Source organism: Trachypithecus francoisi, unplaced genomic scaffold (assembly GCF_009764315.1).
Source record: "Trachypithecus francoisi isolate TF-2019V2 unplaced genomic scaffold, Tfra_2.0 Lachesis_group2, whole genome shotgun sequence".
Classification (NCBI taxonomy): Eukaryota; Metazoa; Chordata; class Mammalia; order Primates; family Cercopithecidae; genus Trachypithecus; species Trachypithecus francoisi.
This window is the reverse complement of record NW_022681465.1, coordinates 1,368,164-1,387,391: the sequence shown is the minus strand read 5'-3', so window position 1 is coordinate 1,387,391 and position 19,228 is coordinate 1,368,164. Positions and strand designations below refer to the sequence as shown.

At 59.3% G+C, this 19,228-nt stretch overlaps 1 protein-coding gene across 1 annotated transcript in view; it reads left to right on the top strand.

Annotated features, from left to right (window-relative positions):
- The first annotated feature begins 601 nt into the window (after positions 1-601).
- Positions 602-19,228, top strand: part of LPCAT1 (lysophosphatidylcholine acyltransferase 1) — a 66,403-nt gene continuing 47,776 nt past the window's right edge. The window contains exon 1 of the mRNA XM_033178728.1: positions 602-1,135. Within this exon, the coding sequence (XP_033034619.1) occupies positions 1,001-1,135 (135 nt within the window). The 5' untranslated portion in view covers positions 602-1,000. The remainder of the gene's footprint in view (positions 1,136-19,228) is intronic.

The window sequence follows — 19,228 nt, the reverse complement described above, 5'->3', positions numbered from 1 at the left end:
CGGAGGCAGGAGCCCATCCCACTCTCGCCCCGGCTAACTATGGGCCCCACCCTGGGGCTCCTTACAAGGCTCCCGAGCACCAGAGGCAATGCCCGAGCCAGAGGAGTTACGGGTGGGAAAGCGCTGGGATCCCATCGCAGCCCCTGCAGAACCAGCACGGACAGTCAGGGCCCCTGTGTGCACCTCCTGCCTGGGCCATCCCTGCGGGGCCTGAGGCCTGGGAGGTCCTGAGATCGGAGGGGTCCTGAGGCCTGAGGGGTCCTGAGATCTGAGGGGCCTGAGGCGTCCTGAGATCTGAGGGGATCCTGAGGTCTGAGGGTTCCTTAGTTCTGAGGGGTCCTGAGGTCTGAGGGGTCCTAAGGTCGAGTGGCCCCCAGGCGGGAGTCGCCAGGGCTGAGGCGTGGCTGGAAGAACCTCCCTCAGCCCGGGGCAGCTTCCAGGGTCGCCGGTGCGAGCTAGGAGCAGGACGAATAAGAAGAATGGCGGGCCTTGGCCGGTACAGCCCGGGGCTCGGCACCCAGGGCCTGGTCCGCCTTGCGCGCAAGCTGGACGCGTGCCCGCCCCTTCCTCCGTCCCCGCGAGCAGGCGGGCCGAGCGGCGGAAGGGGACGACGTGGCAGCCTCGCGGGCCCCGGAGACCTCCCTTTCTCCCGGCGCAGACCCCGCCGGGAATCCCTGTGCTCCAGTGGCTGCAGGAGGCGCTACCGGCCTCCCACGGCCCAGGCCCCCCACCGACCCCAGAGGACCCTCCAGGGCGCGGAACTCACGCTGGTGCCGCCCCTGCCGGCCGGCGGGAGGCGAGGCTTCCAGGAACGCCCCGCCCCTGCCCCGCCCCGGCCGGCGCCCCCGCCCCGCCCACGTCACCTCCCGCGCCTGCGCGCCCGGCCCGCTCCAGCCGCCGCGCATCCTCGGCTCGCGCCCAGAGACCCGCGCCCAGCCAGCCGCGGCCCCGCTCGGCGCCCCAGGCAGATCGGCTGAGCTCGCGGCGGGACGGCGCGGCCATGAGGTTGCGGGGATGCGGACCCCGGGCCGCCCCTGCCTCCAGCGCAGGGGCCGGCGATGGTCGGCTGCTGGCGCCCCCGGGGCGGAACCCCTTCGTGCACGAGCTGCGCCTCAGCGCCCTGCAGAAGGCCCAGGTGGGTGCCCCGGGCGCGCGGCCCCAGGAGCTGGCGCGGGCGCCAGGGATGCGGGGACCAGGGAGGCGCGGCGGAGCAGGGGCCGGGGAGGGGGCCTGGGGCGCGGCGCGGCCCTGCAAGCGGCGGCGCCTTCTCTCCCCGCTGCCGCCCCTCAGCCCGCGTCCCCGCCGCCCGCACCCGATGCCTGGGTCCCTGCGCCGGCTTCCCGCCGCCCACACGCGCATCCTGGTCCCTCAACGCCTTCCTCGGGGTCCCCGCTTCCGATCCCCGCCCCGCGTCCTGCTCCTCCCCGCAGGCCCCCGCACCTGGAACCCGGCCCACAACCCTTTCTCTGCCTCCCAGAATCCCGACCTCGGGCCCCGCGGGAGCCTGGACCTGCATCGCCGGTCCCCGCGCTCGTCCCTGGTCCGGGCCCCGCCCGCCCTGGCAGGCCCTGCGCGCAGCCCGGGGACTCCCGAGCGGCTTTCCCTGGACGCGGCCCGCGGGCTGGAGGGGACCGCGGCGCTGGATGAGCCTCGTGTGCGGGGCCTGGTGGTGCCCGGGACGGGGCGCGTAGGCGGTGCGGGTCCCCTGCAGGCGCACGGGTGCCCCTGCTCTGCGGCCGCACGTTGCCTTCTGGGGTGCATGCTTCGCTCCTGTTGTAAGGGATGCTTTCTCAGGGCTGGTCTGTGACCAGAATCAACTTTATGCAACCTGGGCTGCCACGTGGGAGGGAACGGTTTGCTGAGATCTTGCGATCGGACAGTGGTGAGGGGAGACCCGGGGGCGTCGTGGGGAGGGGGCCGCTCGCTGCCGGAAACTGCACCGGAGATGTGCTGGCTTAGCCTGGCTTTTCCCGCTACCTGGCTGCCAGCTGGGTTTGCAGTCGCCTGAGATCCACTCTCAAGAGGACCTTACTTTTGACTCCACAATAATTCCTACAAGCAAGCACCGCTTCGGGGCCTATGGGGCTGTCCGGTTTCTAGGGAGCACACTTCCAATTGTGAGAATACAGTTTCCGGGAAGATGGAGATGTGTTCATGCATAAAGTACTTTATCTGAAAGAACACTAAAGTGAAAAGTTACTGACGCCAGTTTGAGGTTGTCATTTTCCCAGGACGCCTGCTTTAGCTCAAAGCCCCTTGATGCGGCTGGTCCTCAGGGTATGGAAGGGGACGGGGAGCAGGAGAGCCCGATGGTGCCGCCTCTCCTGGTGACCCACAGGGTGAAGTCATCCCCAGCTTGGCTCCCAGGCCCTTCGCCGCTCTCCCCCCGCCTCCCCGGCTCCGTGTGTGTCGCAGCTGGACTCGGGCTGGGACCGTGCCGACCCCTCGGCCACCGCTCTGCCTGGCCCTCCCTCTGCCACATGCTGTCAGCTGCCGTGTGCTGTGCCCCTCAAAGGAGGGCTTGGGACACGGTCGCTCCTTTTGTGCCCCTCAACCATTCCTCCTCTTCAGTCCTCACCCCCACCCAGCCACCAGGCTCTCTGCCTGGATCACTCCCAGCAGACTTTTTTCCTCCTGCTCTCTGCTGCTCGGAAGCCCTCAGCCCTGACGCCCCGATGAAATTTGAACCCCTGCTGTGGTTTCCAGGGCTTTCCTAGCCCTGCTTCTGCCCCAGCTCTGCCTGCATCAGGCATGTTCTCTCTTCCTGCCTTTCCTACTCCCTCCTGACTCCCTGGGGGAAACATCAAGCCACTTCTCCCTGGAGGTCCCCAGAGGCTACTTTGTCATCCCTGTCGTAGTTGCAGCCCCCGGTTGAGGTGTGTTCTGTCCAAAAGTGTGCACCCACTGCCCTGGCGAGAAGCAGGGCAGAGACTCTCATGGGTAGGTACGGATGTCAGGACAGAGCCAGAGTGCCCAGACCCTGGGCCTGCTTTCCTCTCCGAGACCTCAGGGTGCAAGCTGCTCCCAGTGGCTCTTGGACAGGGGATCATCGAGAGGCTCCTGGTCCCAAGATTGAAGGCTTCGGGCAGCTGTTCTCCCTTGGGCGGAAGCCAGGCAGAGGTCCTGGCTTTAGGTGTTGGGGCCCCTGACAGAGGGCGTTTGCTTCGTTGTCACTTCAGAGGCCCCATCTGAGTAACTGGGTGTGTTTGTGCATCCAGTTGTTTCTGCTGGATGTCTGCAGTGTGTGGCTCAAGGGTATAGTTTGTAAATGTTCTCGAAACATTTTGGTTTTCACCAAGCATTGCATTGCAAAGCTTTTACCTTTATGTAATATATTCTTGTAAAGTTTCCACAGAGTGAAATGGCCTGTCTTTCAAGCCAAGAGAGCCTTCTTCCCCAAAGAAAGAAAGGAGTCCAGTAGTGACTGACACACTCAGCAACCCTCAGGAACCCAGCTAAGTTCCCAGTTGAGATAAACCAGTGAGTACCTGCATTTACCTGTGAGCATTTGCCACCTGGGAGGGGCTGCTGGGATTAGCACCATGCGGGGACACCTCCCCAGCCAGCCCATCTGTCATTTAACTACAGATTTAATGAGGAGCTTAACTACCTCTTTGGACAGAAAACAGCACATTAAGATCTGAAAAGAGGTATCAAAGCCATCAGGGTCTGTAATACGTGCAATGTTTTAATCCCGGGCTAAAGCAAGGATATAGATTTAGTAGAGAGCAGTGAATAGTATACTGTAGGATCTTGGTGAATTCAGCTGAAGTTCTTCAGAGTCACACATTCATGTATTGTTTTGGAGTCGTGAGTGGTTTTCTATCACCCAGGGTTTTCTCGGTACTTTCCTTGGAGGCTGTGGGTGTGAGTATTTCCCACCCTGGTTCTGATACATTTTCCCCATTTCTAAAGTCTCTGCTGCTCAGAACCAGAGTCGGCAAGAACTTACATTCTGGAAAGCATAACGCCTTCCTGTGCACCTTGTATCAGAGTCCTCGGACGTGCGTGACTGTCTCAGAGTGGAGGAGGCTGCTGGGTGCCCGCCTGCCCACGCTGGCTAATCCACAGAGAGGATTATGATGAGGGTTGAGTCCAGGGACAGATTTTGCCCCTCCCTGCCTGGTGGCCCTGCATGGAATTTACCCAAAAGTGGGCCATCTTTTTCTCCACATTTTTATACAAACGCCTGAGTTATGATTTTTTAAAACAAACTCAGGAGCAGGACTCTGCCCTCTCAGCCTCGCTCCTGAGTCCAGTGTGGCCACTCCCGAGCAGGAAATCTTGTGCCCGCACACCTTGCCAGGTTCCTCATGTGGATGGCTGTGTTTGTCGTGTGTTCTTGACCCTTGGTGCCCTCCAGGCACACATGCACAGGGATGGAGGTTCCTCAAGCTTCTCTGAGCTGCTCCTGCTGCCCACGGGGTCCCCGGGTGCTGCCTACCTGGATTCAGTAAGACCAGCTCTTGGCTCAGCCCCAGTGCTGAGCAGTGGGTGTGGAGGGGTGGGGTGGCCCAAGAAGCCCTGGGCAGCGTACCCGGTGGGAGCACTGGGCAGCCACACCCTGTGGAGGATGTGCAGGAGAGTGCCTGTCCCTTGGGGAGGGTGGAGAAGGCCAGGGCTGTACAGGGCCTGTTCCCTCCCTGGATGCCTCAGAGGCCTTGGAGACGGTGCCAGGCCCATGGCCCCCAGCTGCCTTCTGATGACCTGGGTGTGATGGTGCCAAACTGTTCTGGTCCAGTAGAGGCCCAGGGATCGTTTTCCCGTATCCTCGCCTCTGGTCACTGTCATCCTTCGCCCCAGGAAGCACAGGTGAGGACCTAGAAGCCCAGGTGCTATGCCGTCTCCCAGGCAGGGAGGGCAGCATGGGCTGTCTTAGCATGGATGCCTGCCCTGACCTCACAAGGAGCCCTGACCTTAGAGAACTGGCTTTTTTTCTCAAAGTCATCGAGAGCGTTCCTGTAATCCTGTCTAATTTGCTGAATGATGCACTCATGAAACAGTTGTGGTTAACTTTGCAGAATGGGAAAGGGGATTCAAAATTGGAAAAGACTTTACTTTTCATTTTTTATAGTATTCTGTCCTAAAACTTGGATTTCTAATATGAGTGTGTATGAGACTATGTGTGTACACACACGCATACACACATACATGTGAGTGCATACACACGCATATACATGCAAGTGTACACAGACATCCACATAAGCATACCCACATAGACACAGAAACGCACACACATAGTTTTGTTTTACAGCTGACAGCAAAGCACCATCAGTTTCAGGCGGAAGCCTGTGATCGTGGCCCAAAGCTCGTGTTAAATGGATACTGTCTTGGCACTCCTGTTTCATCGTGAGAAAGAGTCCTTTATCTTTATATTGTCAGCACTCATCTGTGCCAACTTTTAAAACTCTGCAGCTTCTGGGTCTGTTTCAGGACGAGAGGCTGGCGTGAGCCATGGGAGGTGCTTTCTTCCCCCACGCGTGTACCCTGCCCTGCGCACTTCCTGCAGGCACGGTTCACTTCTCAGACAAGTGAGGTGGCACCTTCCCATTCCCAGACAGGAGATGACACCCAGGGTGCCTGCTTTGCTGCCTGTAGTCGTGGCTCCGGAACTCTAAAGGAGCACATGTTTTTATACATTTCAGAATGATGTTGGCCTCTTGCCTGGGACTGGCCACCTATCATTATCGATGCTGGGGGCCCGCTCCTTCCTCGCACTGGAACACGGGGCCACGTGGGTTCTGCTCCTATCTCTGCTTGCTGTTCACAGCTGTGGTCGGTGCTGGCCGCAGCAGGTGCATTTTAAGTTTTTACTATGCCCGGGACAAAAAACCTGGGGTAAGACATCAGCTCTGTCTTACATTTTTCTCTTTTTTTGCAGCTGTGTGTTTTTTTTTTTTCCCGCTTTAAACCACGCAGTGCCTTTTCCCTGGAAGGCGTCCAGCCAGTCACCCAGCCCAAGCCCTTCATCCCATGCATGGGGCCACGGCACATCCCCCGCCCTGTGGGACCCAGGTTCAGGGGTGGGTAGGCTTGAGAGAGGCTGTAGGGCCGTGCTCTGAGTGGGGTGGGAACCTCGAGGCGTCCGTCAGCCCCGTGGTTCACTTGTGCGTTAGTCCGTGTGAGCTGTCACCAGACTTCGCAAACGTTTCCTCTCTGATGTCCACTTTCTTTAATAAGAGGCGGCAGGCGGCCCACAACTGCCTTCAGAGTGTGTTCCGGATGCCGCTTTCTTGAGCCCTCCGACCTCATCCTCTCGTCCCCTCGTCCCCTGTGTGGGGAGGCACTGGCAGGGGTAGAGGCTCCTGTCTGGGAACAGCGGCCTTTTTCAAACCTTGATTTTACTCTTGAATTTCACACGTCCCCTCTGTTCCTGTATGAACTGTAGTCTTTAGAAAATGTCAAGCTGTGGTCACTACTTGCTTCCATTTCATTTAAATAATTTCTTCCTAACATTGGTATTTTTTTGCAGTTGAATTATTTGTTTCTTATATAAAACTGTTAGGATTTTGTGCCTGAAAAAGTGGCCACTCAGGAGACCTGCTGCAGGAGCCGGGAGTGGGACTCGACTACCACACTTGCTGGGTGTCTGGCCCATGCCCGGTGCCTCCTGTGCCCGCACGGGCAGAGCGCCCTTGAGTGCTGGGAGGGCCCAGGCGGTGGAGAACGTGGCTCCCTCTCACCGCTCTTGTCTAAGAAGGCGCCCTGGGCTGTGCTGCTTGGGCATGACTGGTTGGGAGTGTCCAAGCTAGGCTTTCACGAGGTCACCCGTCTTGCTAAGCCATGTCCCTGCCTCTGACACAGAGACCACAGGAGGAGCCCTCCTGACCATCCTCTTCCTGTTTCCAGGGCCCCCATCCCCACGCGGCCCATGACAAAAGTATCATGGTTCTCAGAATGGCCAGGGGCCGCCGCCATCCCCTCCGAGTCCTGTGGGCCTCCTGTGGGTGCTGGGGCCTGCTTACCGCTCCCAGTGACTGTTTCCAGCATTGCCAGTGTAAACCTTGAGTCTAGGTGTGAATCATTTTGAAAATGAGCCCAGGGAAAAAAGCATGATGCTAGACTTGTGTTTGGAAATAACACTATTTTCTAATGTGATCAGTGTTTGTCCCTCTGAAACCCACGTCCTTCTGCAACCCTGAGGGATACTTGTTGTATTAAAACCAGCGCATCCCTGGCTTCTCAGCCGTGTTCCAGCAGTGTGAGCTTCGTGTGTTAAAGGTGAGGGCTATTCTTGAACTTATACCACAGTCAGCTCCCAGCTTCCCTCAGTGCGGTCTTTCCTCTGCTTGGTTGGTGGCCCTCCAATCTCGTCCCCTGTCCCCTCGTCCCCTGTGTGGGGAGGCACTGCCGGGGTGGGGCTGGTACCTGGGGACAGCAGCCTTTTCCAAACCTTGATTTTACTCTTGAATTTCACACTTCCCTCTTAGAGCCAGAGGAGTGAGTTATTTCCTCTTAAAGAAGGTATTTGCCACATACAAGCTTTAAAAAAAAAAAAAAAAAAAAGGAAAGAAAGAAAACAGTCTTCCAGTTCTAAATGTTTTAAAACCCTTGGGGTAGAACCAAGGCTGGGCCAAGGTACTGGAGGGCTAGGGCCCTGGAGCTGGGGAGGGCTGGTGTCCAAGCACAGACAGTGGGGATGCCACCAGGCTGGGCAGGCGTGGATGGGACATGGCATGCCTGGGCTCCTTAGAGTGGAGTCCCTTTGCTCTCCTAGGCTACCCCAGAGGGGTCAGATCCACCTTTCTGCAGCAGCGAGTCATTGCCCCCATCAGGGCAGGGTCATGGTCACCTCTGTGCCATGTGAGTCATCACTGTGACATCCTCATGGATCCCGTGCATCCACCAAGCTCAGCACATCCCAGACTAGACCCGACCTGTCCCTGTGCCAGGTTGTCTTTGCCCAGTCGGTGGCCCCAGGACCACACGGCGCCCGTGCCTGTGGGGAAGCCTCTGTGGAGTGGGCTCTCCTGTCCCTCACCTTAGAGCCATCCAGGTCATTGCTGCCTCTCCCACAACTGCCACCGGGCAGTGGCCTCCAGCCCCCAGCAGCCCTCCCCCTCTGTCCACAGCTGCACATCAGGCTGGTCACCTCCGTCCCTCCCTGCACTCAGAGGAGTAGGCATACTTGCCAGGGCCCATTCCCCTGCCCACTCCCGTTCTACCCGGTAGCCGGCACCAGGGTTCAGCCTTGCCACACAGACGTTACTGGTGAGCCAGGGGCTCCCTGCAGCTGGGGGGAGCAGGATGTCCTGGGTGGAGGGTCTCCCACAGCCGGGGACAGGGCCAGGATGTGCTTGGTGGGCTCCCTGGAGATGGTGGCACAGACCCAGAATTGTGGAGACAGAGGCACTCCTGCAGCTCGGGGAAGTGGGGGTGAACCAGGATGTTCCAGGGGGGCCCCCTGTCTCTGCCTGTAGTGTGGAGCATGGTGTACAGGGCAGGCCGTGGGCTCCTGCAGCTAAGGGGGCGGGACTTGGGCCAGGATGTTCTGGGCGGGCGGCAGTGGGAGGTGGGGGAGGGTCCCAGTATCTGTAGATAGTGCAGGGCAGGGTATACAGGGCAGGCCAGGGGGTTGGGCCAAGATGTTCTGGGGGTCCCTGTATCTGCAGGTTGTGTAGGGCAGGGCGTACAGGGCAGGCTGGGGGCTCCTGCAGCTTTTGAGGGCTTGGGCCAGGATGTGCTGGGGGGCCTCCCCATATCTGTGGGCAGTTTGGAGTACAATGGGCCGGGCACACTGGGGACTCTTGCAGCAGGATCCCCTGATGCAGGATGTGTTGGGGGTGGGGCTCCCACCACAGGCGGCTTGGGAGGTGCTCTCCACCAAGGCCTCATTACAGGCAGAAAGCACCAGGGCTATCTGGAGATGTTTGTTAAACAAATGCAAGCAGCTGGAAATGCCGCGGATCTTGAATTTCAGGATTCTTTTTGCTCAGACCTTGCAGGAGATCCGGGGAGACTGGCGTTTCCCTGGGCCCCAGCTCCCGAGGGTCTGTCTCAGGGCCTGGGCTGAATGGGAAGCGTGCTGCCTTGGGGAAGGGTCCCCTGAGGGAGGTGCAGTTCTGAGGTATGTGTGACGGTCCTGTTTTGGCTGGACATGGAAGGCGGGGTCCTGGCGGAGCACGCGGGTGGACCTTTCTGTTGGAATGGTCCCAGGAGCCTGCTTCTCCTCAGCCCTCCATGATGTGGCACTATCTGCAGCACCCCCATGGTCCCCAGCCCCCGAGGTCTTCGGATACCAACAGAGCGAAATGCTACTGCAAACCTCGGCCTGGCCGTGTTGTAGGAGCCTTTCCCAACCTTGGAATTAAAATGTGCAAAATGTGCACCTTGGCGGTCAGGGTGTGGCCTTTGGTTCACCGTACCGCCTGCGGGCCCCGTCTGGACTTTGAGTCCCCCAGTGTCCTGGGACATAGCCTGGGGCTCAGGAATGACCTGTTGAAGGAACAGTACTTAAGAAACAGGGTGCCTTTCACGGCAAGTGCTTGGCATGGCTCTGCTTTGTGAAGCTGTGAGACCCGTGCACCTGCGATGGCCCCTCGTGCTGCTGTGGCTGCAGTGCTGGCATTTTGACCCTGTTTGTTGTTTTTGGATATCGCTCAATGGGCATATGAGGCTGGGCCCTCCCTGTGCCTGGCCTGTGCCAGGCCCCTTGTCCTCAGCATCTCCTGTGCTTCTCCTCCCCTTGGCCTCGAGGACAAAGCTGGTACCTCCCAGGAGGGCCCTGGCATCTCCAGCCTCTCCCCAGCTGCTGGTGGTGGGGGTCCTGCTCTTGGGCTGCCCTTCTGGCCCTGTTCTCATTGGAGTTTCTCCACTGCTCCTGGGGCTCCCGCCTCCAGGGCCTGTTTCTGCACGTGGGAGCTTGATACCTTGAAAGCTGCCTTCCAAGGAAATGTAATCACAGGTGTCCTGCCCCATGGGTGAGAGCCTGTGGAAATAGGTCAAGTGTAACCGAGTCCCTGCAGCCTCCAAATAGGAATCTGCAGCCAGTTTCTGCTTTTGGAGCTTAGCCTGTTCCCACAGTGGAACGTGTGCAGCCCAGAAGCTTACACCTCTCAGAGTTTCTGCTCCCTTTCCTCCTGTGTTCTTCTTGCGAGCAGCTGCCATGAGCCAGGCCCTGCAGGAGCTGAGTCCTCGGGGTGACCAGGCAGCGATGGAAGAGCCTCCCAGCCTGCAGCCTGGATTGTGGTGGAATCTCACCTCTAGAGTGTGGGGCTACAGGTTGGACATGGGGGACCTCATAGGTAGGGACCAGAGGGACAGAACTCTGGCTGGGAGTCCCAAAAACTTCAGGGAAGGGGGATTTGTGCAGAGCTTCTAGGGTGAGGAGGCATGAGGACTGTCCAGGGGAGCATGTGGGCAGGACCGGGAGGCCAGCCTGGGGACCAGAGGAGCGGCTCCGGCACCTGCCTGCCATCGGTCATCTTGAAGCAGGAACTGGGGCATCGGCTGTGATGCTCACATAACCACCCTGCCTGGGCCCTCCCTCCATGGGACTCTGCACTCTCTACTCCTGATTTCTTAGCTGAGCTTGCACCCCCCCCCCCACGCCCTTTTCCCACAGGCCCACACCTGGATGCCTGCGCGTGCCATCTTGACATGGGCTGCACCCGTGCCGTCTGAGCCAGGCGGTGCTGCGGTCTCCGTCGGTCTCGTTCTCCCTGTACCTGGACACCATTTGTCCAGAGTGCACATCGCAGGTGCTCAGGAAGTGTCTGCAGAATGAGTGAACATGTTTTCTTTCACACACCTTTTTACCAGTTACTTACCAACAGCACCAGGGCGTGAGCACCGGTGTTTTCTTTCACACACCTTTTTACCAGTTACTTACCAGCAGCACCAGGGCGTGAGCACCGTGCCCTGTGCTGGCATCATGGGTGTGTGCCAGGGCTTCAGGGAGCCCTTAGTCCAGACAGCAGAGTCCCCTGATGGGAGGAAGACTCCAGGTGAAGGCTTGGGCCATACGTAGCTCAGGGGGCCCGAGGGAGCCAGCCCACAGGGCACAGCCTCATTCCGAAGGTTGTAAGGTGTCCAGGAATCTGCATTTGTAGTACACAAGATTAAAAGTCTGAGATGTGGCCCCCCCGGGCACTTCAGCAATCTGTGTCTTCTCTGGCGACTGCAGGGTGCTTGCCCCAGATGTTGGAGGGTGGTCTCTGGTCCTTGCTTCTACAAGAAGCACAGGTACTGGGTGCTTTAGGGATAGAGTGAGAGGGAGGCTCTCATGTGGGGCTGCTCTTGGGCCGGGGCTGTGTGACCCTGTGAGTCTCTGTGGGACGACGATGCTGAGCTGACGGTGACTCTGAAGGTGGGTGTGGCTGGCCCAGCGGCTCCATATGTTCCTGATTGGACATGGGGCATGGAGGGCCTGCCTGTGTGGCACCACCCAGCACATAACCCCACTGCCACTCATGGGGCCGCACCCCACACAGGAGCTCAGACGACTGTGCCTGCCAAGCCCTGTCTGGGTAGCCGTGGGGCTCGCTCTACTGGCGAATGAGCAGGGCTCTAAGCGTGGTATACGCCCTCTGCCACCTGTTGTGTCCTGGTGGTGATGTGGGGCTGCCCAGGTGGAGCCTCCTTGCCTGGCCTCAGTAGGACCCAGCCCACCCTCCAGACACCCGCTGAGACCAGGAAGTGATGCTCCTCCCAAGGCCTCTGTGCTTAGGGACAGCTGGGGCTGCAGCTCGACACAGCCAGCCCCAGGCATGGGGCCTCCTCCTTGGGGTTGTTTGCTGAGTGGCAAGCAGGAGGGTGCCACCATCTGGGAGCAGAGGACGATGCCCAGCTTTGCTGTGCAGATGCATGAGGCTACTGGATGGGCCTCCGTCCTGGAGGGGCTCGGTTCCTGGCCAACCGAGACTGGAGTGGCCTGATCCCACTTAGGGATCCCCTGGCTGTTCTCTGACCCTGTCTGCTGGAAGCAGTTCTGCGTTCAAGAGAGGAATTCAAGTGGTGTCCTGATGGCAGAGTGAGTGAGGCGTACAGGTGCATCGCCACGTAGGGTGAGTGAGGTGAGCATGTGACGTCCCCACATAGGGTAAGCGAGGCATGCAGGTGACGTCCCCACGTAGGGTGAGTGAGGTGAACAGGTGATGTCACCAGGTAGGGTAAGCGAGATAAACAGGTGACGTCCCCACGTAGGGTGAGCGAGGTGAGCATGTGACGTCCCCACGTAGGGTGAGCGAGGCGAGCAGGTGCATCTCCGCGTAGGGTGAGCGAGGCGAGCAGGTGCATCTCCGCGTAGGGTGAGCGAGGCGAGCAGGTGCATCTCCGCGTAGGGTGAGCGAGGCGAGCAGGTGCATCTCCGCGTAGGGTGAGCGAGGCGAGCAGGTGCATCTCCGCGTAGGGTGAGCGAGGCGAGCAGGTGCATCTCCGCGTAGGGTGAGCGAGGCGAGCAGGTGACGTCCCCACGTAGGGTGAGTGAGGTGAACAGGTGATGTCTCCACATAGGGTGAGCCAGGTGAGCAGGTGACGTCCCACGTAGGGTGAGCGAGGCGAGCAGGTGGTGCCCCCTGAGGGTTGGGACCACGTGGTCTCTGATACCACATCTGCTGCAGGACCTAGGTAACGGGAACACACAAACAGCGGCTCGCCAGGGAGGCCAGCCCCTCAGAGCCAACCATGAGCCCAGGTGCAAGTAAGGAGCTGTGCGGTCGCAGTCAGAGGTGCTGTGTGTGGCGATCCACAGCGAGGCCTGCGTGGGCCTGAACAAGTAACCGCAGTGACTACCTGGTCTCTGCTTGCTAGAATATGGGGCCTCAGTGCCGTCTTAGGGGCCCAGGGTTTTCTCGGAGCCAGTGCCCCTCAGACGCTGGTGGGACGCCCCTCAGGAGGAACGTGTGCTCCCCCATGGCTGTTTCCAGAAAGCAGGACTAACCAGGGCATTCAGAAGCCATGGGAGACAGGCTTCACCCACGCCGCGGAGAGTGGCTTCGGCTCCAGAGACACCACACGCTCCTCCAGGCCCGCCTGCCATCCAGGTCATGCTCCAGTGTCCCACAGATGCAGCACCGCCGCCCAGGTGGCATTGGTGTCACCCCGGGGTGCTACGTGCATGATGCCGTCCACTCCTAGTGACTACGCTGGTGCCAGCGGTCCCGGGGCCTTCCCTGTATCCCGGAAGCTGGCTCACGGGGGAGCTGGTTGGGTGTTGATGGGGGTTCTCCAGTCACAGGGTGTCATGGTTTAGGGCATGGCCAAGACCAGACTGGCTTTGATCCCGTTCAACACTGCAGCATTCTCGTAAGACGCCCGTGGACTGGAGTGGGTTGAAAATGGTAAATAGAGTGGTCTAGGGGAATCGCTGCGCTGTGGGACTGCGGGACCGATTTGCAAATTCAGAGGGAATCACTGAACACACTGTCCTCTCGCAGGCGAGAGCCTCGGGTAGGCGACGTGCCGAGGATTCTGTGAGGACGGTGGAGTAGAGATGACAGCTGCAGGAGGCGGTGTGGCTGGTTGAGGGTTTGAAAGGAAAAATAGTTCAGTTTTAGAAAAGCTATATTTAATTTTAGATTTGAGTGGGAGAGCAAAGAAGAAACAGCTTTATAAATAGCAGTCAGCATGGGCTCTGGGGGAGAGGGGTTCCTGCGGGGAGGCGCAGATCCTCCTGGAGTCGCACGGGGTGGGGGTGAAAAGCTCCAGAGTGCGACCTCACCGAAATTTAAGGTCAAGGAGACAATGGGTGTTCACAGGGGTGAGAAAAAGAAAAGAAACCCAACGTAAATTTGGCAAAAGATGTATATACATTTATATAAATGAGCAAATTACGCAAACAGAAATGGGAATACCCGCTAAGCATCAAGTATTCCTCCTGATGAAACTGTCCCGGTGATGTGGCCTGCGCTTCTGGCAGCCCGTCCCGCCTCCTGCAGGTCTCACCTGGGGTCTGTAGCGCCTGGGGTGTGGGCCGTGTCTGCCAAGGTAAGAGCGGTTGTGTGTGGAGAGAGAGCCCACTGCGCTCCTGGCAGTGGTTCACAATGCCAGTTCCTCACGTTTCGCGTCTGCGTTCAGTATCGTAACTATGAGAATTGATTGTGGGCGTGACCGCTGATTCCATATTTGAATGCAGCGTTTGGTTTGGACCAGAAGGCACGTTACATGAATAAAGGTGTTTTGGTGACTGGGGAGACAGAAGAGGAGGGCGTTTGCTATCGCTGCCTTGCTTGGTGTGTGTCTGTGGGTGCTGGACGGGAGTGGGTGAGTCCCGAAGCTCCCGCCAGCTCTCAGATGCCGAGGGCGGGCTGGGGGGTGGTTGCCGGTGGAAGTGCCAGCTCCGTCCGGTGGGAGGCCTCAGAGAACTGCTGTGCTTTCAAAAGTTGTTCTTTCTCTAAAAGGAGAAAGCGAAGTAAAATTAGATGTACCTTTTACCTCCTGCCCGTGTTGGAAGTGGCCCTAGGATCTGAAGTGCTCCCAGGTGGGTCTGCTGAAAGTCTGTGAAGGCTGTGTGGGGCCTCACACCACCCAGGGTCCTTCACTCGTTCCCAGTTTTTGTTCATTGTGTCTCATCTAAATTAGGTTACAAATAGCTTGCTTTCTATTAATTCCTAAGTAACAACAAGAGCAACCAAGATTGCTCCCTGAGCAGTGGGGTCCTGCCCACCCCCCAACCAGCCTCAAGGTCTTCCAGTTTCTGCCTCTCGCCTCTTTAATCTGCTTCGGGAAGCCTGTGCCCCTGTCCTCAGGGCCTCTTGGGAGGATCTGGAGATGACTGAGACCAGGCCCCTGGAGTGGCCTTCAAGGACTGCACAGCCCCAGAAGCTGCCGTTCCCTTCGCTTCCCGAGGAGCCCTGTCCTCCCCAGTGGGACTGCACTGTTCTCCAGCTGCCCTGCCAGATAGGGGTCGATGAGGGTTTGGGCCCCCTCTCCCCTGCAGGAGAGCCAGCCATCCTTAGTGGTCCCAGTTGCAGAAGGCTAGGAAGCTGTCTGAGGGAGTGGGTGCTGGGTTCATTTTGCAGGGGTTACCAACGGGAGTTGGTGAGAAAGTGGGCCGTAGGAATGGCGGTGCCCTGAGAAGGGAAGGGTGGAGCGGGGCCGGGTAGGGCTGGGTTTGGGACATCAGCTGGTGGGATGGTAGGTTGCCTGCGGGCCCTGCACACTGGAGGGGGCTGAGTAGCAGCTTGAGGGCATCAATGTGATGGTACTGGCCACTGCCCAGGGTCATGAGAGTGCACAGAGCGGAGGGGGTCCCGGGCCTGTGGATCCCCTGCCACCTCCCCACCTCCCCCAGGGCGGCCCCTGCACTCCAGCCACCCTGCAGCCGTGGCTCGTGTGCTGACCTGCTGGCCACCTGGGAAGGCTGCCCTGCTGTCCCCCTCTGGCCTCAATTTCCCCACTTGTACAAGGCTCCCACAGTGGGTGGGTGTTTTTGCTCTCTGGGGTTGGACAGGCTCCTGGGGCACACGGCCGCATCCCCTGGCAGGATTTTCTCTGCCTTTCCCTTGGCAAGTGAGGTGACCTTCCGGGTGACATGCAGGAAGTGTGGCCTGGCCTCCTCCGTCTCTACATCTCGCTCAGCAAATTCTAGCGTGTCGTGTGCACTCCATTCTGGGTGTGGAGTTAACTGGTTTTGGGGCTGGCTATTAATGTGTTGTATTGTTCCTTAAACCACGTCTTTGGGTCTCACTGGCCTTTCCTTCTGTTCGGCACTGTCCATGAGCAGCTCTGGCTGGCTGCCACCCACTGCTCTGGGTTTCTGGACTGGGGCGCAGGCTGGGGCCTCTGGGCCTCTGGTGTGTCCCCTCAGCATCTGAGGGTGGCCACGATGCCTCTGTGCCCTGGGCCGCATTGTGCCCTGGCCTGCAGTGTCCTCAGGGGTTGGGGGAGCCCACAGGTCAGGGCACCTGCTAGTTCTGGGCACCCTGGGCCCTGGTGCTGCCACCCGGAGGCTGGCTCGGCGGGCACTGGGCCTGGCAGCCCCTCACTGTGCTGTGCTTCTCCCCACCCAGGCCCCGCCTAATGCGTGACTTCATTCCCCAGTCACGCACGTCTGCGTGTTCCTCTGGGACTGGGAGCCTCGAAGATGCTTGGGTTGCCATTGAACGTTGACCCAGTGGCACAAGGCACCAGCCCTGTGCTGCTTCTGACCTCAACCACCTCGGGATCCATCCCTGGTGCCCTGCGTGGCTCGGAGCCTCTCCCTCGACTGGCTCGAGGTGCTTGTTGCACAGGTGACTCCCGACTCACCTGTCCCTCATGGTACCCTGGGTAGCGTCCTGCCCTGTTGCCACTAGTGATGAAATCCACAGCCTGGGGCCGCCTTCCCGATTGCCCAGGCCATGTGCTCAGCTCCTGGGATGCCTGCTGCCAGCCTCAGCGAGGGCCTCCCTCCCCTCCAGCCCCTCTGAGGCACCTTGCTCTGAGTGGCACAGGTCGTACCTGGGCTCTCGGTGGAAAACCTGATGGAGAGAGGCACCCCAAGAGGCGGTCTTCTGCTGAGCCCGAACATCACCAGCGTGGTGCCCTGGACGGGTCATGACAGGAGGCCGGTGCCTGCCCTCCACACACCTGCTCTCCTCCTCTTTTGAGCCAATGGAATTTCTCAAAGGAGGGGGATGCAGAGCCTTCTCGGACATAGGAGTGCCTCCCAGGGCTCCCCGAAAGGGTGGGCGCTCCCAGTCTGTCCAGCCCAGCACAGGTTAATTTGGCAGCAACGTGTTTTACCAGAATCTTTGTTTCACCTTCCCCAGAGCCCACCTTTCCCAGTTCCCACTGAGCACCTCCCTCCCTCCCCGGCTGTGGAGCACCTGGACTCCCAGGTCGTGTGCTGTGGGATAAGGGGCATCAGCCCTGACCCATAGGGCTCCCAGGAGCAGCCTGCAGCCCCCACCCCCATGCCTCCCTTCCCTTCGGCTTCACTTTAGAGGAGCGTCTTTCCTCCGCGTCTCCGGGTCTGTGCTTTTGGTGCCCTCCGGAGATGGGGTAGACTGAACACTCTCCCTGTGAACACAGTCTCCCTCTGTTTCTATGAACAAATCGGAAGCGTCTGAGAAGCAAAGACAGCCCAGAATGTGGCTGTGGCAGCAGCCTCTGGACAGCAGGCGCCCGTGTGTGCTGGCGCTCGCCCTCTCACCGTGGGAGGAGTGAACGTTCTTTCGTGGATTTGCAAGTGCACTGTCACATATCCTGTGGAGTCGGGATAATTTTTTCTCCAGAATTAAAGCAGCAATGTCGGGATGCACCTTCAGGAGGGAGGATTCCTGTGAGCTGCCTCCACTGTGCTAATGGTAGAGCTAGGGAGTGGCTGGTACTGAGCATCTGCCCTGGCTGCCTGTGCGGGGTGACGCAGCCCTGCGTCCTTCGAGTCTCCGGGCCCCGTCCTTCGGGCAGCCTCCCCTCCACCCCTGCCTTGTTGCAGGTGCATTGAAGCCCCTCACTGACTGGGGCACTGCAGTGTGACATCCCCAACACGCGGGCTTGGAGGGGCCGCAGCATCACTGCGCCTGGTGGGCCTCACCAGCTCCCCTGCCGGGCACCACGATGGTCTGAGTGCACACGAGAGGGACCACATGTTCTCTGGAGACCGTCGTGTCTTTGGGTTTAGCACTGATTGTGAAACGCCGGGCGATGCTGGGGCCTGGGGCTGCTTTTGGCCCTGGTGGCCTTGGCAGAGACGAGGGAGGGGTTTGCCAGCTGCCTGACGTCAGAGAGCCTGGGCCTGGGCATTGTGACCACCAGTACCTTCACTCAGAGACTTCCAGAGAGTTCCAGGCCAACATTAGGATGGCCTTGTTTACATTTAAACCAAGAGTCATCACTTTTATACTTTTTGTCATGGGAAATTTCAAACATAGGTCAAATGTCTTTCTCAGCTCAGGCTTCCCTAATAAAATGCCTCAGACAGGGCTTAAACCACAGACATTGTTCTCTCACCATCCTGGAGGCTGGAGTCCGAGACCGAGGCGCAGCAGGGCTGGTTCTTCCTGAGGCCACTCCTGGCCTTGCAGACGGCGCCTTCTCCCTGCGTCCTCACAGGGCTGTCCCTCCGTGGGTGTCTGTGTCCTCATCTCCTCTTCTTATAAGGACACCAGGCAGATTGGCTCAGGGCCCCCAGATGACCTCAGTCTACCTTCATCACCTCTGTAAAGGCCACATCTCCAGATACAGTCACGCTCTGGAGCCCTGGGGGTCAGAACATCAACAGGAATTGGGGAAGGGGGCCAAAATTCAACCCAGAACACCAAAGCAGTGATAATACGGTGAGCCTGGGACCTGCCCCCAGCCTGGAGAATGACGGTGTGTGGTCAGGCCAGCGTCACGTGCACTCCCACTGCGCCTGCCCTGCTTGGCGCGGCTGCTGTCACAAAGGACCACAGACGAGATGGCTCCTAAACAGCAGACATGGATTTCTCACTCTTCTGGAGGCTGAAGTCCAAGATGCTGGCAGATTCGGTGTCTGCCAAGGACCCCCTCCAGGCAATGGATGTCCAAGATGGAGGGTTGAGTGAGCTCCCTCGGGCCTCTGGTGCGTGTCGATCAGGAGGGTCCTCCAGCTCCTCCTTGTTTGCTGCAATGGATTTGGGCTGTGTTTTGTGGAGTTTTGTGTTTTGTGGAGTTCTCTGCATTTTCTGATTGATTGCATCTCCTTGTTTTCACTGGGGTTTTCTGGAAGCTGGTGGTTGCATCTAGACCCAGAGGGGGTCAGTTCCCACCGGTCTGCTGTGCTCCTGCACCAGGCTCGGTTGGCTGCTGCTGGGCCCCTGTCACGTGAGTGTGTGTGAGCTGGGCAGGCCTCGAGCCAGCCCTCAGGACGTGAGCCTCTGCCAGCTTCCTTGATTTGGGCTGCACCATGCTCCTGGGACTGCAGGTGTGAGCCCCCGCGCCAGGCCCCTGCCAGCTTCCCTGATGTGGGCTGCACCATGCTCCTGGGACTGCAGGCGTGAGCCCCCGCGCCAGGCCCCTGCCAGCTTCCTTGATGTGGGCTGCACCATGCTCCTGGGACTGCAGGTGTGAGCCCCTGCGCCAGGCCCCTGCCAGCTTCCCTGATGTGGGCTGCACCATGCTCCTGGGACTGCAGGCGTGAGCCCCCGCGCCAGGCCCCTGCCAGCTTCCCTGATGTGGGCTGCGCCTGCTGTCCCATCTTCCTTTCTGCATTTCCCACCCGTGACCTGGAGTAAGCCTGGCTGAGGACCCTTGGGCCTTCTGCTGGGAAGTGGTGTTCAGCGGCCGCAGTCTGCACCAAAGCTCTCCATGCATGTGGGCAGGTCACTGCCTGGATGCCTTCGTC